This window comes from Periplaneta americana, chromosome 1, assembly GCF_040183065.1.
Source record: "Periplaneta americana isolate PAMFEO1 chromosome 1, P.americana_PAMFEO1_priV1, whole genome shotgun sequence".
In the NCBI taxonomy this organism is placed as follows: domain Eukaryota; kingdom Metazoa; phylum Arthropoda; class Insecta; order Blattodea; family Blattidae; genus Periplaneta; species Periplaneta americana.
In genome coordinates this window covers 164,040,320-164,062,779 of record NC_091117.1, presented here as the reverse complement: position 1 = coordinate 164,062,779, position 22,460 = coordinate 164,040,320, and the positions used below count along the sequence as shown (strand labels likewise).

The 22,460-nt window shown below is 35.4% G+C and overlaps 1 protein-coding gene across 2 annotated transcripts in view; it reads left to right on the top strand.

The window, feature by feature from the left end:
* Positions 1-3,060: 3,060 nt before the first annotated feature.
* jus (julius seizure) overlaps positions 3,061-22,460 on the top strand; it is a 469,463-nt gene continuing 450,063 nt past the window's right edge. For both annotated transcript variants that reach the window (XM_069830648.1, XM_069830658.1), the window contains exon 1: positions 3,061-3,864. In XM_069830648.1, the coding sequence (XP_069686749.1) occupies positions 3,705-3,864 (160 nt within the window). In that variant the 5' untranslated portion in view covers positions 3,061-3,704. The remainder of the gene's footprint in view (positions 3,865-22,460) is intronic.

Sequence of the window (22,460 nt, the reverse complement as noted above, 5' to 3'; positions counted from 1 at the left end):
TACTGAGAAAAAATTTGAATAAGGAACAAAAAAAAAAAGTTTCCTTCCCAGACAGGATTCGAACCACGAAAGTCTTAGTTACCAGTCTATCGTGCTCTGGAGTGAACAAGGCTCTGAAATCAGCTACAAGGGTCGGTCCGGTTTTTTTTTGCCACTACTGTACACAATTCACTTTTATTTAAAATCTATCACCATTTCCTACAACGAAGAGAACGACGTAAGTCGCTTTCGTAAACGTGTGTCATAATCTGTTTTAGTCACCTAATTATACGGAGTAATAACTTGATTCGAGGATAACAATGCTTAGCAGAAGACCCTGTACTATCCTGAGTTGATGTAAACAACACGACTTGTATAACACGCGACATACTTAACTTCATAGGTTCGGTGTCCGAAGTTCCATCCCTACTGATGATCCTCCTTAGGCCTACTTGATTGATGTATTTATGTATTTATTTATGTTTCTAATAATTGTAACATAAAATATAATATAAACAGAAAAAACTTTAACTCACTTCTGAAAGAGTAGAACTCGTGCTCAGGGGGGGATTCCTGAATTGGAATTAAGAAGTATAGAATATAATTGTCTTATATCTACTATACAATAACAATATATAAATTTAAATTTACAATTTTTCATTATTTATAAAATCCATACATAACTTTTTAAATTTAATAAGAACTATTGGAATGGACAAGATTAGGATATTTAAATATACATTTGTTATAATTATATTCTTGGGCCTAAATTACTACTATGATTAAATACTGTAGCAGTGCTGCATTTTGGTTCAAACAATCTTAAAGAATTCATAACTATGAGAAAACAATTCAAAATTATTGCGATTTTTATGTATGAATTTTTGTTAATACAATATAATAAATGTGTCTTATTTTAAGAACATTGAAGTCTAAAAACAATTTTTGAGATGGAAAATCAATAGGTTTATGAAGACATATTTTAATTATTCTCTTCTGTAATTAATAAAGTGAATTAAAATTGGTTTTAAATAAGCTACCCCATCCTATAATTCCATACATAATTACTGATTGAAATAAAGTTAAGTGTATTGTGCGTAATGAACTTATTGACAAATAATTCCTCAATAAAACAAAATAATATAAGTTATTATATTACGTAATTTATTAAAAAGGTAATTAATGTGTTGGTTCCTTGATACAGTTACCTTTCATATATTACAGCGCTAGTACATTGTTTGGGCCTCAGCTCTTAGAGAATTTGTTGAGATGATTACCACGCTTCGAACGCATTTTACCCCGAAAAGACACGGTAGTCGATTTTATAGCAAGCTAGATATTCCGAAGTCATTCTTAAAGATTTGGCGAAGTGACTCATCTGCAATCAGAATTTGATGTCAATCAGTAACAAGTCGTTTTACCGATAGAGCTAAGACCGCTCTATTCAGAGACGATGGGCGGTTTATATTTTTAATCGGCTATCGACTGCGCATCTTCCCAGCTAAAATTGGTGGTACGAAAATTATATTTTGGCGGGATGAGTCCGAGTATTCGCACTGGGATTACCTACTAATGATCTCCAACCAATTTATCACGATGATGGAGGGAAACGGTTCCATACACTGGCCGAAACTTCATAAGAAAATTTCTTCCCCCATAAAGACTCATTCGGCTAAGGCGCGGACAGTTAAATCACTCAGTAAATATAAATGTAATCATTTAATTATTTGGAAATGTCTGTAAGCTTATGAACAAAATATTTCACAAGAATTATGTGTCCAGTTTCCACCTAATTGATTTTAAATTGAGATTTTGTCTAGGGTACAATAAGTTCAAGGCCGTTGAAACTGAAGATCTAATCAGTTCTGTCAGTAGTATTTAATATTTTAGTTTAAACCTATCATTTTAATTTAATTTTATTATTAGATACAGTAGAACCTCTATTATCCGTGGTAATGAAGAGGGTTTAGTGAACGATTAATCGAAAAAATCCGATAATCCGTACTACGAAAGGTATTCATAAACTAAGTGCATAATACAGTTTCGTCATTTCCCCCGTGGTCTTTTCTTTTAACACGATAGGTAGTGGATCATAAGTTCACTAATTTAAGTCTAGTTTTCAACGACGGGTTTTTAATGGTCAAGAAAACTCCTTATGACATCTGTCTGTGGAAAGATAGGAATAGTAGAGGTCTCATGTTGTAGATTTACAAATTTGATGCACTTTATGTTTTGTTTTTCATTAAATCGCGCACAGTTGTAATTGCTATCTCATATTGTGTTGTGACAATTTCTCATTTCCCAAACCATTCATTTACTTGTACTTTTTTGTAGTTAACACGTTTTCTATTGACACCTGTGGAAGATATTTTTCATAGAAGTTAGACAGTACGACCACTCGAAGAGTAGATCATACTGAGTAAGGGAAAAGGTTTGTAAAAAATACTCCGTAGAAAAAAAATTCGTACTAATGTAATGTACAGTACTCATATTTTTTCTGTAAAACAAAACGAGCGAGAGAGAAAGACAGTTGGATAATCCACCAATCGGTTAATACGTTGACGGATAATCGGGGTTTTACTGTATTTATGAACTGATATCGGTAGCATGCAAATTGCACTATTGTAGCTTCTATTATTCGTGTATTATATGTTGAAGTGTAATTTTCACTTTCTTTCAAATTGCGATAAAAATTATACAGATTTATAAACTCTCGTTATGTTCCTAACAGGTTAACATGTAATATTATGTTTCTGTTCTGCTAGCTGCATGCGAAGTGAAACGGGTTGGCCATTGAACCCCTTGAAACTAAGAATGCCTGAGGTAACAGGTAATATTTTCGCTGTTAAAATATTAAATAAAAGCTACAAACAAAATAAAAATAACGATTTTGCATAACTCACAAGTTCCAGACAGGCAATTAAACACAATCAGATAATTCACACACAAGCGCATACTTCCAGGAACAATTTACCCTCATGACATATCCGACCTAAGACCGTGACGTCATTATCAACGTCCTACATCAGTAGCTCTATAGTTGGTTTTATAACCAGCTGGCAGTGGTAGTGGTGGCGCAGTAGAGACGCCTGGCGTCAAGCGGGTGAAGTTTCAGTCGTCCCAAAGTCTCGCGCGAGTCTCCATCGCGGTTTAGCCAAGGGGGGAGTTTCAATCCAGGAACAGTGCTAGTTGGTGTAAGGTATATATGAGTGCGTTGCGGAGCGACGGCAACCACCACCACCGCCACTATCACCACCACTACCACCACCACAAACGAACGCCGACACACAACGCTAGACTCGGCGCTGATCTAGAAACTTGGAATACGCACCGTCCGTCGGGCGCGCATTATAAAAAAACTGCATAAGTTTATATAGTGTTGTGAGGAAACATCGAAAAAATCAGCCTTACAAGCCACGAGAGGCTTGATATCAGCTACAAACCCTAAAAACAATGGAAGAACAAGGATTGTACATTGGGTAATGTGAAAGGTGGTGTTATAACAAACAAATTTTTCGTCGCCTTAGCGGGAAGAAGGGGTAGAAGAGGCGTCGGAGGAGGGGGGCGTCGTCAGATAAATAGGAAAGGGGGGGAAGGGTTAATATCATCATATAGCGAAAAAATCCCATCCCGTACAGAAGATAGGGATTGCGAGCTATAACAAGTGGATAAAGGAAATAAAAGTCAGTGCTGAGATTTGTGGTGGTGTTGCTTGAAGGCAAGGGATGAAGCGAAGACGTGGGACCAAGATGACGCCTCCCCCGACGTCCCTGTGCTTCATGATCCTGGTGACAACAATGTGCTTCGTTTGCACCGTGTCACAGTCTACTGACGCGGAGCAATCGTCGGCCGAAGCTGTGTTTACGGAGACTACCGTGGAGGCTTGTAAGTACAGATTTCTTGTCTATTTTCTAGTAATTACAGTCGCCAATATGAGGTTAAACGGACACATCGGCTTTTAAAAAAATTCTAGAAATGTATTTTGCAGAGGGATGCAATTTATTATTAGACTATTATTGATATTATTATTATTATTATTATTATTATTATTATTATTATTATTATTATTATTATTATTATTATTATTATTATTATTAAGGCATTCCTCATAAATAGAGAAAAGATCAAAATATCACGAAGTATATCAGGAAATGCAATACGAGAATTTTGTTTTTTTTTTCTTAGACGTAGTAACACCCTACACTTCAGAGCTACGTGTCACCTCTATTATCAGTTTCAAAAATATAAAATTATCACATCACATTCTAAATCACAAAAATCTTAAAAATTAGAGTTGAATAATTGGATATCATTTTTCAGAAAAAAAAAAAGCAAGGTAGGTATTTATGTAACCTAATTAACTCTGTAACTTCGATGCTCTACACCCGTGTATATTGAACTTGCTTTGTTATGCAGAATTGGATTGATTTTGTGTGTTTGACACTATAAAAACTGTAAAGAATGGTTAATGACTTCTATTACGACTTATATTTGACTGCGTCTACCACTGTTTCAGTACTATGTCGTTTTTTTCTGTTTTCATCTGATGAACGCTAACCAATTATATCAAGTGTCTGTACACGTAACGGACTTTGCGTATGTGATTCAAGAAGACAGAGTTTTCACACTTTCTAGATCTCGGTAACACATTTCGATCGATTTTTTTCCCCGAGAAAAGTGCTATATATAATTAAGAGAGAGAATCAGTGATTTCTGAAGCCGTTCTGAAGCTACTACGAGATCAAATAGTACCTCACCTCCGTGTGAGTTACAATTCCAGACTCTTCTAGTTCGTAGTTTGGCGCTCTACCGATAGAGCATATTAGGCTTTTAAGCAATTATTATACAATGAGTAAAAATATTGAACATTACTTATAATTTTTAAGCTCTGAAAAATACATATATGAAAAATTATTATATAGTGTAATTTCAGAAAATTAATTCTTTCGTATATCTTATACATAAATTAAAATTATTGTTTAAGAACATGTAAAAAAATTTTTGACTACTCCAAACAACTTGTATAAACATAACGTTTAAATAAAACAAAAAATTGAATGTTACAGGTAATATTCTACATATTTTACTCACTCTGTGTTTATATAACTTGACTGTAAGTTCATCATTGCATTTCATGTGTACATATTAATAAAATTGCATTAGAAAATTCAAAATCCAGATGTTAAGCAGGAGATTTAGAATATCTTATTCATGTTAGTTTAGAATTCAAGTTTTAAGCAAGAGATTTAAAGTGCCTCATTCATGTAAGTATATTAGCTACTATATTTTCATTTTATTTTCTTCATTATATCTCAAATAGTACGCACATCCTACTTCATTTAATTGATATTAAGTACTGTATCTAAAATTCATGAATCAGGTGCAATATAGCTTATGCCTATATAAGCTATTAATTTTTCATTCTAACGCCATACATTTGGTATGTATGTTGAAAAAAATGTTGATCTTTTTATAGTGACGAGAAAAGTTTACAATCCCGCGAAAACTACAGATTATTTCTGAATAATAATAGTAATAATAATAATAATAATAATAATAATAATAATAATAATAATAATAATAATAATAATAATAGTCCCGCGCCGTGGCGTCGTGGTCTAAGGCATCCTGCCTAGGACTCGCGTTACGGAATGCGCGCTGGTTCGAGTCCTCATGGGGGAAGAAATTTTCATGAAATTTCGGCCAGTGTATGGGACTGGTGCCCACCCAGCATCGTTATGCACTTGGGGAGCTACGATAGGTAGCTTTCCGATTGAGAAAGCCAGCTATAAAGGCTGAGAGGATCATCGTGCTAACCAAAGATACCTCCATTCTGGTTGGATGATCGTCCACCTCTGCTTCGACACGTGGGCGTGAGGCCAGCTGCCGGCTGGTCGGTCTAGGCCCTTCACGGGCTGTAGCGCCGCGGATTAATAATAATAATAACAACAACAATAACAACAATAATAATAATAATAATAATAATAATAATAATAATAATAATAAATATTATCTCTGAGTGAGTTTCTGGCTGACATGTGCATCTATATTATTATCAGGCAGTACATCTCACTTGACATGTGTCAAAGGAAGAACAATTATTTGTATGCATCTGAAGTCTGATTAGTGGAATATGTAGCTAATCGGCTGTTACGCATTGGAGGGGGAAAGGAACTGGCCACCCTACCCCATTATCTCCTGGCTTAGTTGCCTCGTGAGTGATGTCTTATTGGTGTTACTTTTGAGGTTCAAACCTGTCTTGGACAGTTGACTAAACGAATAATAATAATAATAATAATAATAATAATAATAATAATAATAATAATAATAATAATAATAATAATAATACTAATAATACGTATCATTACAGACCATGGAAGGCCAAGTGATCCCCCCAGTCATTATAGCTGACATATGAAACCGAATTTTGCTACTCATTGTAGCACCCCAAATTCATGTCGCTGTTCGGTGGACACCAGCCCCATACACTGCAGAAATTTCGTGAGAATATTTCTTCCCTCGTGAGAACTCTAGCCAGCGCTCATTTTCTATCGCTATGACACCGTTAATATATTTCAATCAGAAAAGTTTGATTTTCTGCTGCGGCCGAGTGGCAACGTGGTCTAAGGCGCGCTTCCCTTAGGCGGCGCAATCCGAAAGTTCACAGATTCGAATCCCGCCTCATGCATGAATGGCTGTTCCTTGTCAATGCTCTGTGTCAGTCCAGGCCCCTACGTTCTGTTGATACTAGGCCCACAGATGTGCATATGTCTAGTATATGCATCCATAGAATCATCCCCTCCCCTACAGGCATTACTGAATTTGGTACTTAGAAAATTTTCTCTTTTGTCGTGCAGAATTGGTGTGCATGTAGTAACAGTTTACGTAATTTTATTTCAAAGTATACAGTAGTTGTTAATCTGTTATTTATTAGTTAATTTCTACGTTCGATAATCTTACATTATATATTATTACGACGGCCGTCCAAAAAGTAAGTTTCCCTAGGGTCATTTACATAAAGAAAACACAATTTCATGGAAATATTTATTGGAATAGATACAGTAATTGTTGAGCTATGTTGAACATATTTTCCACCAGAATTAAGACATTTGTCATACCATCGGATCAACTTTTGTGTCCCCGTGTTGTAAAAGTCTACCACCTAGGATGGGAACCAGTGTGTGACAGCCGTCCGCACCTCTCTGTCACTGTAAAAATGTTGACCGGACAGGAATTCCTTGAGATGTAAAAAAAAAAAAATTATAATCGCTGGGAGCGAGATCCGGGCTGTAGGGTGAAGTCGAAACACCTCCCAGAGAAACCCCTGCTGAAGAAAAGTGTCTCAATTCCGGTGGGAAATATGTTAAAAAATAGCTCAACAATTGCTGCATCTGTTGCAATAAATCTTTACATGAAATTGTGTTTTGATTTCTATAAACGGCCCCAGGGAAACATACTTTCTGGACGGCCCTCGTATATTATTGACTGAGCTAGTCTCCCTTTAAGTGATTTATTAAATAAATAACATTTAACACTGAAACTATAAATCCTTGATCCATCTGTTATTAGCTTTGGTTAGTTTTGTTGAATAATGATTTATTATTATTGTTTTGTAATATTTCCTTATTTTATGTGCTTCATTTCCAGTATTTTATTTAAGTAACGCACGAATTCATATTTGTAAGAATATGACCTATCTTTCGTTTTTATTTCTTAAGCCATCGGCCACTTGATATAAAATTAATTTCAAATCACTAAAATTGAATCGATTCACTGAATGCGACCGCAATTGAATATCTCGGAACTCAATTCTGATATCGACTTAAAATATAAAGAAAAAATGAAGGAAACTATAGTAATAAATTGTCACTGTAGATTAGGACTCACTAGCATTAGACTACTAATGACATCTTTCTTCAAAGTTTATTCAAATGTGATGTCTCACAATAACATTTGCTTTTTTATAAGATAGATAGGCCTATTACGATGAAAATACTCATCATCTCATTGAACTTTTAAAGGCTGAGAACTGAACAGTTAGTCACACAAGATCGAAGAAACTCATAAGTTCTGAAATATTTGCTATTTATCAGGACTCAGTGAATACAAAGAATTTAAAGTAATCCTGTTGTTTCAACAGTATTGTGTCCCAGAAGCAACCCACTGAAGTTAAACTGCTACAGAGAACTATCTTGTAACGTAGAAAAAGTATACGATTATTTACTAGATGTCCCGGTGCCAATAACTCCTATGCAGTCAGTAGGACGAGTCACATTTTCGAAAAAGAAGTGGAGGAGATGACCGGAATGAGTGATGGAGTGAATGAGTGATAGTGGAAGTTCGTTAGAGTGACATCAATGGTAAGAGTGATCGTCGGTATCAGTGATGGTTGGAGTAAATGAGTGATAATGGAAGTGTGTTAGAGTGACAATAAAACTAGGAGGGATGGCTGGAGTCATTGGTGGTGGTTGAAGTGAATGAGTGATAATGGAAGTGTGTTAGGGTGAGAACAAAACTGGAAGGAATGGCTGGAGTCAGTGGTGGTGGTTGAAGTGAATGACTGATAATGGAAGTGTGTTAGAGTGAGAACAAAACTAGAAGGGATGGCTGGAGTCAGTAGTGGTGGTTGTAGTGAATGAGTGATAATGGAAGTGTGTTAGAGTGAGAACAAAACTGGAAGGGATGGCTGGAGTCAGTGGTGGTGGTTGAAGTTAATGAGTGATAATGGAAGTGTGTTAGAGTGAGAACAAAACTAGGAGGGATGGCTGGAGTCAGTGGTGGTGGTTGAAGTGAATGAGTGATAATGGAAGTGTGTTAGAGTGAGAACAAAACTAGGAGGGATGGCTGGAGTCAGTGGTGGTGGTTGTAGTAAATGAGTGATAATGGAAGTGTGTTAGAGTGAGAACAAAACTAGGAGGGATGGCTGGAATCATTGGTGGTGGTTGTAGTGAATGAGTGATAATGGAAGTGTGTTAGAGTGAGAACAAAACTAGGAGGGATGGCTGGAGTCAGTGGTGGTGGTTGTAGTAAATGAGTGATAATGGAAGTGTGTTAGAACAAAACTAGGAGGGATGGCTGGAATCATTGGTGGTGGTTGAAGTGAATGAGTGATAATGGAAGTGTGTTAGAGTGAGAACAAGACTAGGACGGATGACTGGAGTCAGTGGTGGTGGTTGAATTAAATGAGTGATAATGGAAGTATCTTAGAGTGAGAACAAAACTAGGAGGGATGGCTGGAGTCAGTGGTGGTTGTAGTGAATGAGTGATAATGGAAGTGTGTTAGAGTGAGAACAAAACTAGGAGGGATGGCTGGAACCATTGGTGGTGGTTGAAGTGAATGAGTGATAATGGAAGTGTGTTAGTGTGAGAACAAAACTAGGAGGAATGGCTGGAATCATTGGTGGTGGTTGAAGTGAATGAGTGATAATGGAAGTGTGTTAGAGTGACAACAAAACTAGGAGAGATCGCTGGAGTCAGTGGTGGTGGTTGAAGTGAATGAGTGATAATGGAAGTGTGTTAGAGTGAGAACAAAGCTAGGAGGAATGGCTGGAATCATTGGTGGTGGTTGAAGTGAATGAGTGATAATGGAAGTGTGTTAGAGTGAGAACAAAACTAGGAGGGATGGCTGGAATCATTGGTGGTGGTTGAAGTGAATGAGTGATAATGGAAGTGTGTTAGAGTGAGAACAAAACTAGGAGAAATGGCTGGAATCATTGGTGGTGGTTGAAGTAAATGAGTAATAATGGAAGTGTGTTAGAGTGAGAATAAAACTAGGAGGGATGGCTGGAGTCAGTGGTGGTTGTAGTGAATGAGTGATAATGGAAGTGTGTTAGAGTGAGAACAAAACTAGGAGGGATGGCTGGAGCCAGTGGTGGTGGTTGAAGTAAATGAGTGATAATGGAAGTGTGTTTGAGAGAACAAAACTAGGAGGGATGGCTGGAGTCAGTGGTGGTTATAGTGAATGAGTGATAATGGAAGTGTGTTAGAGAGAACAAAACTAGGAGGGATGGCTGGAGCCAGTGGTGGTGGTTGAAGTAAATGAGTGATAATGGAAGTGTGTTAGAGTGAGAACAAAACTAGGAGGGATGGCTGGAGTCAGTGGTGGTTGTAGTGAATGAGTGATAATGGAAGTGTGTTAGAGTGAGAACAAAACTAGGAGGGATGGCTGGAATCATTGGTGGTGGTTGTAGTAAATGAGTGATAATGGAAGTGTGTTAGAGTGAGAACAAAACTAGGAGGAATGGCTGGAATCATTGGTGGTTGTTATAGTAATTGGGTGATAATGGAAGTGTGTTAGAGTGAGAACAAAACTAGGAGGGATGGCTGGAGTCAGTGGTGGTTGTAGTGAATGAGTGATAATGGAAGTGTGTTAGAGTGAACAAAATTAGGAGGGATGGCTGGAGTCAGTGGTGGTGGTTGAAGTGAATGAGTGATGTTAGACGTGCGTTAGAGAGATAATAAAAGTAGGAGAGACGGTTGAAGTGAAGTTGTTTCAAATGTGAAATGTGACAACAGAAGTAGGACATATGGCAGGAGTGAATAATTGTTATGTCAGTGAGTGATAGTGATAACATGATGCCAGTGAAGGTGATTTGAGTGAATGAGTGATGCTGAAAGTGCGTTAGAGAGATAATAAAAGTATTAAAAATAGCTATAGTGAATGCTCTTTAGAGATAATAGTTAAGTGAGGTTTCAATCGTGAAAAGTAGCAACGGGAGAAGGAGTGACTGAGTGGTGTTGAATATAACAATGGAAGTAATCACGTTAGAAATGAGTGACGGAGAGAGTGAATGAAAGTGATCATCATTTATATTAATGGAAGGCGAGTGTTTGTGGAAATGCCTTGAAGAGAGAATGGAAGGAGGGAAGAAGTAAGTAGTAGTGAGTGATAATTCGATGGTGTTCGGGTAAAGGGGATTAGGTCATTTTTGTGCAAATGGAGTTTTGTTCCCCAGGTAAATCATTAATTCATTCATTAAGTGTTCTGCCCAAGGGCAGGTCTTTCACTGCAAACCCCGTATCCTCCAATCTTTCCCATTTTGTGCCATCCTCTTTCTCCCTCATATGACCCATATATCTTAATATCTTCTATTATCTGATATCTTCTTCTGCCCCGAACTCTTCTACCGTTCACCATTTCTTCCAGTGCATCGTTCAGTAGGCAATTTCTTCTCAGCCAGTGACACAACCAATTCCTTTTCCTCTTCCTGATCACTTTTAGCGCCATTCTTTCTTCACCCACTCTTTCCAGCACAGCTTCATTTCTTATTCTGTCTGTCCACTTCACACGCTCCAATCTTCTCCATATTCACATTTTTAGTAGGTTATTTTACGACGCTTTATCAACTTTTTAGGTTATTTAGCGTCTGAATGAGTTGAAGGTGATAATGCCGGTGAAATGAGTCTGGGATCCAGCACCGAAAGTTGCTCATATTGGGTTGAGGGAAAACCTCGGAGAAACCTCAACCAGGTAATTTGCCCCGACCGAGAGTCGAACCCGGGCCACCTGGTTTCGCGACCAGACGCGCTAACCGTTACTCCACAGGTGTGGATTACCCACATTTCAAATGCTTCTATTCGCTTCTCTTCATTTCGTCGTAATGTCCACGTTTCTGTCCCCATACAATGCCACAGTCCATACAAAGCACTTCACTGGTCTCTTCCTTAGTTCTCTTTCCAGAGGTCCATAGAAGATGCTCCTTTTTCTATTAAAAGCTTCCTTGGCCATTGCTATTCTTCTTTTGACTTCCTGGCAGCAGGTCATGTTACTGCTTATAGTACACCCCAAGTATCTGAAGCTGTCTATTTGCTCTACTGCCTCATTTAGAATTCGCAAGTTTACCTTCTTTATTTTTTCCTATGACCATGATCTTCGTCTTATTTGCATTTATATTCATCCAATACAGAAGTTAAATTTTACAAGTGGATGTGCAAAAACAAGAGAATACAAGCATTTGATCTATTTTATTAGTGTAGAAAATTATTTGCAATAAGGGTTGGAAGTTTAATTTTCATTTATTTCGAAACTCGTTTTTATGACTTATCTCCCTTTACCCAAACAACATCGAATTGATGCAAGTAAAAATGAAGCTTGGGGTGAATGACAGTGGAAGTTAGTAAGTGACAGTGGAATTGAGTGGAAATGATTATGAAATTAACAGTGGCGACTATTTCAAAATAGTAACGATAATGGTAAAATTCAAAGAAATAACACGAATGCCGATGACGATGGTATATTATGATCAGGCAGCACATTTTCGCTCTCACACGTACAGCGCATCGAGTAGTTTCTTCTTGTAGCTACATCTTTTATGTCATTTGGATGCGTAAGCAAGGTCGAATTGAAAGCAGGTACGCATGGAGTCATTAAATAATAATGATGTAATGTATTATAAATATGCCCCTGTAACGTCATATGACGTAGAAACAACATTCTCTTAATTTAAACAAATTTTATGTGATGTTAATGAAAGATATGCATTTCATAACCTCAGAATATATACGATGAAAGAGTAATGGAACGGAGAAAAATTCTCTCCGGCGCCGGGACTTGAACCCGGGTTTTCAGCTCTACGTGCGGATGCTTTATCCACTAAGCCACACCGGATACAACCCCGGCGCTGGATAGAATCGTCTCAGATTAAGCTCCAACTCTTGGGTTCCCTCTAGTGGCCGCCCTCTGCACTCCGTTCCATTACTCTTTCATCGTATGATGACGCAGAATATCTGCATGGAAATATCATATGTACTTCGGTACATTAAAATAATATATATGATATGCGTAAATCACTTCGTGATTTAAGACGGCGCTTATTCCGTCGGATCCCGGCCAACTAGTCACTCATAACGAGTGCACCTCAGCACATGTGTGGACTTCGGTCCTACGTTCATAGACATCTATGACGTAGTGCAGAGGGCGGCCACTAGAGGGAACCGAAGAGTTGGAGCTTAATCTGAGACGATTCTATCCAGCGCCGGGGTTGTATCCGGTGTGGCTTAGTGGATAAAGCATCAGCACGTAGAGCTGAAAACCCGGGTTCAAGTCCCGGCGCCGGAGAGAATTTTTCTCCGTTCCATTACTCTTTCATCGTACGATGACGCAGAATATCTGCATGGAAATATCATATGTACTTCGGTACATTAAAATAATATATACTCAGAATATATGTTTTCCTTCGCTGCAATGGGATAGATTTTGATAAACGAATTATTTGTATATATTGTGTAAAATATAAATATTGATAATTTGTATATTGATTTTTGTTATTCTTCTTATTTTGTCCCTGTAACGTCATGTGACAGTAAGAAGAACATTTTCTTAGTTTAAACAATTTTTTACTGGCAGTTATAGTAAAAGATATGAATTTCATTATCTCAGAATATTTATATTTTTATTCACCGTAACGGACTTAATTTCGTTAAATGAATTAATTGAATATATTATATATAGAGTATTTACAGTTAATGTGTATATGATCCGCTGTACGTTTGGGAACGAAAAAGCGCTCCCTGATTCTGATGCTGTAATCATACTAATATATCATCCTACAAGTTTGATCGTTACCTGTATAATATATTCAGAGGAGTGTGTTATATTTCATGTCATCGAAAGTAAACAGTGCAGTTGACAACACGTTAAGTAGACTAATAAAATACTGTAGTTATGCAGTTTAGACATAAAGATTAAAGCTTTTAATGGATTAAACCCTGTTATCCTCAGAACAAATGAACCTCATTACCCGGAATATAGAGAAACCCGCTCAACTCACTGGAACGACAAGTTGCTGCCCATGCTAGGCGCTGTTTCGATTTTCTTACCTGCCACGAAGAGCAGCTTAATTAACTGCAGTACGGTGTGCACCGTGTTATGCTAAGACGACCTGACAGTAGAACTTCCCCTCGCTTAGTTTATGTTGCGAATGTGTGTTTAAGAGGCTTCCGGATTCTTGTTTACACAAATAATTCCCTAAAGATTCTCTTTAACAACTTAGTAGGAATTTATGTTTCACAGTCAATAAAAGTTTTTTAAAAAGTGTCATGTAAACAGTATATAGATTCCTTAGTACGGTATACGTATTTCGCAATAACAGCTCAGCTGTTGCCTTCTTCGGCTTAGAAGGCAGTCTTTCTGGTCATATATCTAGACAAGTTTCGAACCCGGCTAGGATTTTGAAGATTTAACTCTTTTACAAAAAGACTGAACTTATGTTTTTGTGTTGTGTTTGTCCTGTTTTCTCAAGATGTCATCTCACGCCGTACTGACCACATTATCAGTGACCTTGTATAAATTTCACCTCATTTCGTCTACAACGTTTTCACTACGGATAGCTTTTCTACCAGCTATCATTTTACCTACGACTTTCTGCTTACAAACATACTGTACATGTTATACATGTACGAATCATTAAGCAACTGACAGCAGTAGGTCAAACTTTCGTAATATATGATGATGATGATGATGATGATGATGATATAATAATACATTATTAGGAGAATAACTATAAGTTATACTGGGACCTCTCCGTTATAACGGATAAAATGATCCTTGCAAATAGATCTAATATTATTACTAACAAAACGAACTTTTTTCGTGGATATATACGTTCAAAACATATACAGGGACATCATTTTATTTTTACTTGCATTTTTATTGTACCTGCATTTCTGAATGTACTTCACTATCACCCCTTCACTAATGTCCTTGCTCCCGTCAGACACACAAACTTACGGCCGCTGTTGCATTCGAAGTCTTCAAGCAGTGAAGTAAACACTGCAGTGTATAGTGTGTTTTAGAAATATGGTTGCGTTTTCTATAGAAGAAAGAACCTATATTAATAATATCGTACTAAAAATTATATTGAAGAAACGATAAATTAAATTTCAGAGAATATGCTTCAAAATGTTTTTAATAATATGCGTAAAGAATTGAAGCCTGCATTGTAATGAACGGCAACCATTTTCAGCAACTTGTTTAAAAATTCAGATTAGCTTATTTTGAATTAAGGTGGCTAGAAGCAAAGGAATGCTAGTGACATTTGTAATAACATGAGTTAAGTGCATCCAGAGTAAGCTAAAGTATCTAAAATTTTAGTGGCAAAGGGATATTTTAATCGCATCACACATTAAAATTTAAATAAAAATTTCACCGGTTTTACGAAAGCTTAAATATGTAAACCCCATTTTCTCAAAAGTAACAAGTGCACTTACAGCCCTTTACTTATGAGTCCGCCAATTTAAATGCACTCTCTATATTGTATGTTGACATCAATAATTAATATGCTAAATAAAGTAGACATTACATAATGAACAAAGCCGCCTAAAAAGTTGAGTTTTTGAAAAAAAAATGTTACTACTCTACTGTATTTTGATAAATTTCGTAAAAGTGATGATCAAACTGAAAATCGTAATATCGTATTTCCCTGCAACATAAATGGATACACAACTTTTCTCTCCTCCTATACCTAGTAAAATGATTTGTTTTCATATTGCAGTAGTAACATCAAACTCCTGTAATGGAAGGGGGCAACAGTGTTTCCGAGTATAGCCAGGTTAATGTTAAAAATGTTGGTAAAAATAAAGTGATGTCTCTGTACAATATTGTAGTTAATAAATAAAAAATTGAGTGAAAACACAGAAGTAAATATGTACCAGAAAAATAAGGTCATATCTGCTGTAAAAATTTTTATATTGTTACTGGTAAATATGGTACAAAAATTTGAAATTCACTGAAGTGTAATATTCACAAAAAAATTCATTTTTATTTCCCATAATTTTATATATACAGTTTTAGAAACAATTTGAAAGCTCGAATCTTGGTGGTGAAAAAATTCAAGTACAGAAGAGCGATTCATACCATTAAATTTGTTCAGAATATGCGGTTTATTGCTTTCGTGTGTTAAATATTAGGTACAGTACCTTGTTGACTAGTTTCAGCCTTTGTGGGATATCTTCGGAACTGGTTGGTCCTGTTCTTTTACTGAATTCAGAGTTGTCAATCTAGATAAGTATGTTGAAATATTACAAATAGCTGCTCTAGAGTTGTAATTTAAACCACTGCCTTCTATGTATGTTATAAATCCTACAATGTATGTAAAATTCACACACAAAAGACAGTGTTAATTAATATACATTATATGAAACAAATCACTGCATTTAAAATTTACTTCACTTTATTTAACAATTCAAACTTCACTCAATAAAAATAAATACAAATTATTCCAATTGAACACGAAATATTATAAGTATCTGAATAATTTTTACTCCATCACATTGAAGTTTATGGTGAAGTTTGTACGTTGGCCAGACTGCTAACCTTCAGTCAGCTGCTCATAGTATAATGTACGTACTGTGTATTAAGATTTATAAAATATATATATTATTTTCAGAATATACTATCGTACAAAAAATACTGTACAATACACGTTTGTGAAGTGCATTACAGATGTAGAAAACTGAAAAACTCGTTCTGCTCCTTTTTCAAACTTTCCCTCGATTTTGTAATAAGCACTTCCCAACCTTGTATCCTAATATTATACTATTTCACTATTGAATTATATAGGCCTACTTGCTCTTTATTTTCTCAAGTTATATTTATAACTCACAAAATACCATTTACTGCTACTACTGTTCCTGTTGCTACTGCTACTACTATTATTATTATTATTATTATTATTATTATTATTATTACTATTATTATTATTATTATTATTATTACTATTATTATTATTATTATTATTATTATTATTATCTCTTCATTCCACTCCTAATAGTTACTCTGTATTTGATGTCGATTTGACAATAATAAATTACTTTTAAATATTTAATTTGACTATTACACTTTTACCACGTCGTACTACTTTTGACCAATAACACGGCACGAAAGGACGTCTTTCAATCAATCATGACTGCTTATCGCACAATTTTATCGTTTCCCTAGCATTTGTTTAATTTTATCGCTTCCCTAGCATTTGTTTAATTTCATAACTACCCTAGCATTTGTTTCTTTGTTTGCCAACATTTCAAACTGCAAATTCTTTACGGTACTATAAAACATGCTTTGCGATCGTCATTTGTTTCCCGCATAGATAATCGACTGGAAATGGCGACTACGTTCAAACATTTTGGTGAAGGTAACGTTAGTAAAATAGAATTTTAGTAAGTCAATTAATATCTATTTTATTATATTAGAGTACTTTATTTCTTCTAATCTTTATATACTTTCTTATGTTTTTATCACCTCATTACTATTTCTTTCTTTGTTTCCCAACATTTCAAACTGCAAATTCTTTACGGTATCATAAAACATGCTTTGTGATGGTCATTTGTTTACATAATAAACAGTCAACTGAAAATGGCGGCTCCGTTCAAATGTTTTGGTGAAGCTAACATTAATGAAATAGAATTTCAGTAAATCAATTAATATTTTATTGTATTAGAGTACTTTATCTCTTCTAATCTTTATATACTTTCTTCTAATCGTGTAATAGTCAATTAAATCCCATTCGAATTTTGATTTTCTCTAGATAAATCAAAACCTCTAGTGAGATTACTGTTGAATAAACTCCCACAAGTAGACCTATCTTAGAACAAAATATTGAAAATCTATACACAGAAAAACAACACGCGTAAGTCCAGTTGCAGTGCTGTTGTTACGGATAATGGAAACGTGTATTTGCGTGATAATCTCTAAATCGATTTTGCGCACTGTACAGGAACAAAATAAAGAAATTTTTTACTTTAAATTTAGCACATTTTGCATCAATTAAACGCAGCTCGTAGTCCGATCGAAGAGTTAGCGTTACACACGAGACAACGCGAGTCGATTGTCACATGAAACCGGTCGTCATGTATGGACGTTTGTGTTTTAGAGCGCCATGGGAGAAAATAATCTGATGCACTATGGTATTTGCGTGAATAAGTTCATGTCCCGTTGAGATGATATCTATCCTTCGAATAGATGTTGTTACTGATAAATATATAGAATTAGAATATGCCAAACATAGAAATGTTTACTAATCGAACTCGAAATATCACATGCTCAGGAAATATTATACACCATATTTTATTAATGTTCACAATTTACTTGTAGCACTACACTAGGGTATTTGTACATTACTGAACTCCAGCTTTCCTCTATTCAATAACGTACTTCACCCAATTATCTACTTCCACATATTTGTAATACATTCCTCTATGGTCAACGTATTACATGAATGAAACGAGAAAGGCCATGGTCACTTATATATATTTATTAATAGTTCACAAATAGTACATAAACTTAATAATTAAAATTAACATATACACAATTAGTAATATTACAAATCAATATACAATTTTTAACACAATTTCTAAAATTAAATATTTAATGTCTTATCCTGCACTTACGTCTAGTTTTAGTGCAAGATTCAACCACTCTAGTATATTATAACCCTCAATATTTATTTACTTGCCTAAGCTGTAATTCTCGTTTAACTCTACTATGTCCAGCCAGTATATAAATAATTCATAATGCTACTATTTTCCATTCCTCTTTCGCAACAGAAATATTTATACAGTTCGTATAATTTTAAAGGCATGTTGGGTCCGTTAAGTATAGTATCAATCAAATAGTGTAAGTTCTTACAGTCAATTACTTAACAATATTACATACATTGAACCCTTATGTTATTACATGAAATAGTATTTACATATTATGACAAACGTTTTCACCAATAAATTTGGCATCTTCAGGTCACATTAAAAACATATTAACATGAAATGAACACTTAAGATATTCCACTTAAACACAATCGTTAAAAATTAAAAACTGGTATAAAAGGCAGTCTGAGTAATATGCCATTAAAATACGTGTAGCAAAACGATGTTACCAAGATGTCGTGGAATATGCTGATAACACTGTATTAACATGGAAGTGTACATAACGAAGGCAGAAGGCATGACAATCTTCAAGTTTATGCAGGTGTAGTTCCCAAAATGATGACATGCTACAATATATATGACGATCGTGTTGCTGTTTATGGACGTATGGAATTAAAGCCCTATAAAGTATAAAGAGTAGTGTGAAAGAATTTTTTTAATAAACAATTTTTTAGAAAGGATATAAATTTTATGTCGTGAATTAACGATACTTACGAGAAGGTTGAGGAGAAGTTGACTTGAGTCCATTGATGCAGCAACACGACTGAACTTTACAGTGGAATGTAGCGAATGAAGAAAACTGTGTACCAGGCAAACCTAGTGGATAAACCGGAATCATTTCTGTACAATCTTGAAAAGCGGTTTATCCACTAGGTTTGCCTGGTACACAGTTTTCTTCATCCGCTACATTCCACTGTAAAGTTCAGTCGTGTTGCTGCATTAATGGACTCAAGTCAACTTCTCCTCAACCTTCTCGTAAGTATCGTTAATTCACGACATAAAATTTATATCCTTTCTAAAAAAATTTTTTATTAAAAAAATTCTTTCACACTACTCTTTATACTTTATAGGGCTCTAATTCCATACGTCCATAAACAACAACACGATCGTCCTATATATTGTAGCATGTCATCATTTTGGGAACTACACCTGCATAAACTTGAAGATTGTCATGCCTTCTATCTTCGTTATGTATACACTTCCATGTTAATACAGTGTTATCAGCATATTCCACGACATCTTGGTAACATCGTTTTGCTACACGTATTTTAATGGCATATTACTCAGACTGCCTTTTATACCAGTTTTTAATTTTTAACGATTGTGTTTAAGTGGAATATCTAAGTGTTCATTTCATGTTAATATGTTTTTAATGTGACCTGAAGATGCCAAATTTATTGGTGAAAACGTTTGTCATAATATGTAAATACTATTTCATGTAATAACATAAAGGTTCAATGCATGTAATATTGTTAAGTAATTGACTGTAAGAACTTACACTATTTGATTGATCAGTTCGTATAAGCTCTTTCTAGTTGGCAAACCTTCATTTCTTAATTTAATTTCACAGTATTTCTTTGACATTCCTTCAAAACTATTAAATTTAAAAATAAAAAAAAGATTGCCAAGTAAGTACAAGTATATAAGTATCAATTATGTTAGAACTATTTCCTTGATAGAAGGACGCTTTATATTCGACAAATTTGGCCTGTGTAAAAGACAGTTGACTTTTTGTTTCAGGTTAGTTATATGAAAGTTTCAGTTTTCTTTAACTGAGTAATAAAATTGCAACGAAGTTCTTCGCTTGTATTAGGTTTATCTTTCCTGGAGCAAAGTTATTAAGTTTGAAATACGTAGTTACATGTTTCCATACTTACAATAATAATAACTAATTCATATGGATTACCATCCAAATGTAATTTCCTTTCCATAGTTATATAAAACATTACCTACATGAGGTAACTTCAGATATAAAACAAACTAAATTAATTGTTATGGAACTTCTGGGATGTTTTGCTGCAAGTCAACTGCCGTGACTGACACAGCTTTACTTATAAGTTTATTGAAGTCGAGGACGAGTTAGCATGTAAAGTACGTAACCGCAGTCGTACTTCTTCCATCTCTCTGGAGGGCAGCAAGATGCATGTATGTTTGGATTCTTCTTTTTCCCTTTCCTCCAACTTTTTATCAGTAGCTTCTAATCTTTCCCGAATCTCTGAAGGAAATGAAGTAAGGATTTGTTAAAGTCGCCTTAGTCCGTTGGCGGAGCACTGGCTTCCTATCTGCAGGCTCGACCTCGAATCCCGGTGATAGCGGAGTCGTATTTGTATTGGATAAAGCCAAGTTCTTAAGGGTAGATGGTGCGACATCATAGTTATAAATGCTCACGCCCCTACAGAAGAGAAAGACGACTATATAAAGGATAGCTTCTATGAGGAATTGGAACATACTTTTGATCAGTTCCCTAGGTATCACATGAAAATTTTATTGGGGGATTTCAACGCTAAAGTAGGACGGGAGGATATTTTTAGACCAACTATTGGAAAAGAGAGCCTACACGCAATTAGTAGTGACAATGGAGTTAGATTAGTCAACTTTGCCACATCGGAAAATTTAATTGTCAAAAGTACAACATTCCCCCATAAGGATATACATAAATATACTTGGACTTCTCCAGATGGATTGACACACAACCAAATAGATCACATCTTGATAGATAAACGGAGACATACTAGTATAGTAGATATTCGAACTTTCAGAGGTGCAGACTGTAATTCTGACCATTATTTGGTGATTGGAGAATTAAGAGAAAGATTATCAGTAGCCAAGCGAGTAGAGCAACAAGTTAATATTACTAAATTCAATATTTTGAAACTAAAGGACGAGGAAGCTAAGCAAAATTATCAGGTCGAAATTTCGAATAGGTTTGCCACTTTAGAAAGTTCCGACGAAGTTGAGAAAGAATTAGATGTTAATAGCGTGTGGGAAAATATCAGAGATAGTATCAAAATTGCAGCTGAGCAGAGCATAGGTTATTATGAAACTAAGAAAAAGAAACCGTGGTTTGATGAAGATTGTTGCATGGTAGTAGAAAGAAGGAAACAGGCAAAATTGAAATTCTTACAGGATCCAGTTGAGGAGAATAGAGATAATTATTTCAATGAAAGACGGGAAGCAAGTCGTACACTTAGGAATAAAAAGAGAGGTTACTTGAAGGAAAAACTGAATGAGGTAGAAACAAATAGTAAGAATAAAAACATTCGAGATTTATATAAGGGTATAAAGGAATTTAAGAACGGATATCAGTCAAGGGTAATCGTGATCAAGGATGAGAATGGTGACTTGCTTGCAGACTCTCCATCAATCCTAAACAGATGGAAAAACTATTTTGCGCAACTACTAAATGTACATAGGCCAAATAGAAATGATCGGGACGATATTGAAATACAAACTGCTGAGCCATTTATACCCGAACCCACGCTTTCAGAAGTCGAAATTGCGATAGAAAATCTGAAAAAGTACAAGTCTCCAGGTATCGATCAAATTCCAGCAGAATTAATACAAGAGGGTGGAAGTGCATTATATAGCGAAATTTATAAACTTGTATTTGCTATTTGGGAAAAGGAAATTGTACCAGAACAATGGAAGGAGTCCATAATTGTACCTATTTTTAAAAAGGGGGACAAAACCAACTGTGGTAACTTTCGAGGAATATCACTTTTGTTGACGTCGTACAAAATTTTGTCCAATATTCTTTTGAGGAGATTAACTCCGTACGTAGATGAAATTATTGGGGATCATCAGTGCGGTTTTCGGCGTAATAGATCGACTATTGATCAGATTTTTTGTATTCGGCAGATAATGGAGAAAAAATGGGAGTATAAGGGTACAGTACATCAGTTATTCATAGATTTCAAAAAGGCATATGACTCGGTTAAGAGGGAAGTATTATATGATATTCTTATTGAATTTGGTATTCCCAAGAAACTAGTTCGATTAATTAAAATGTGTCTCAGTGAAACATATAGCAGAGTCCGTATAGGTCAGTTTCTATCTGATCCTTT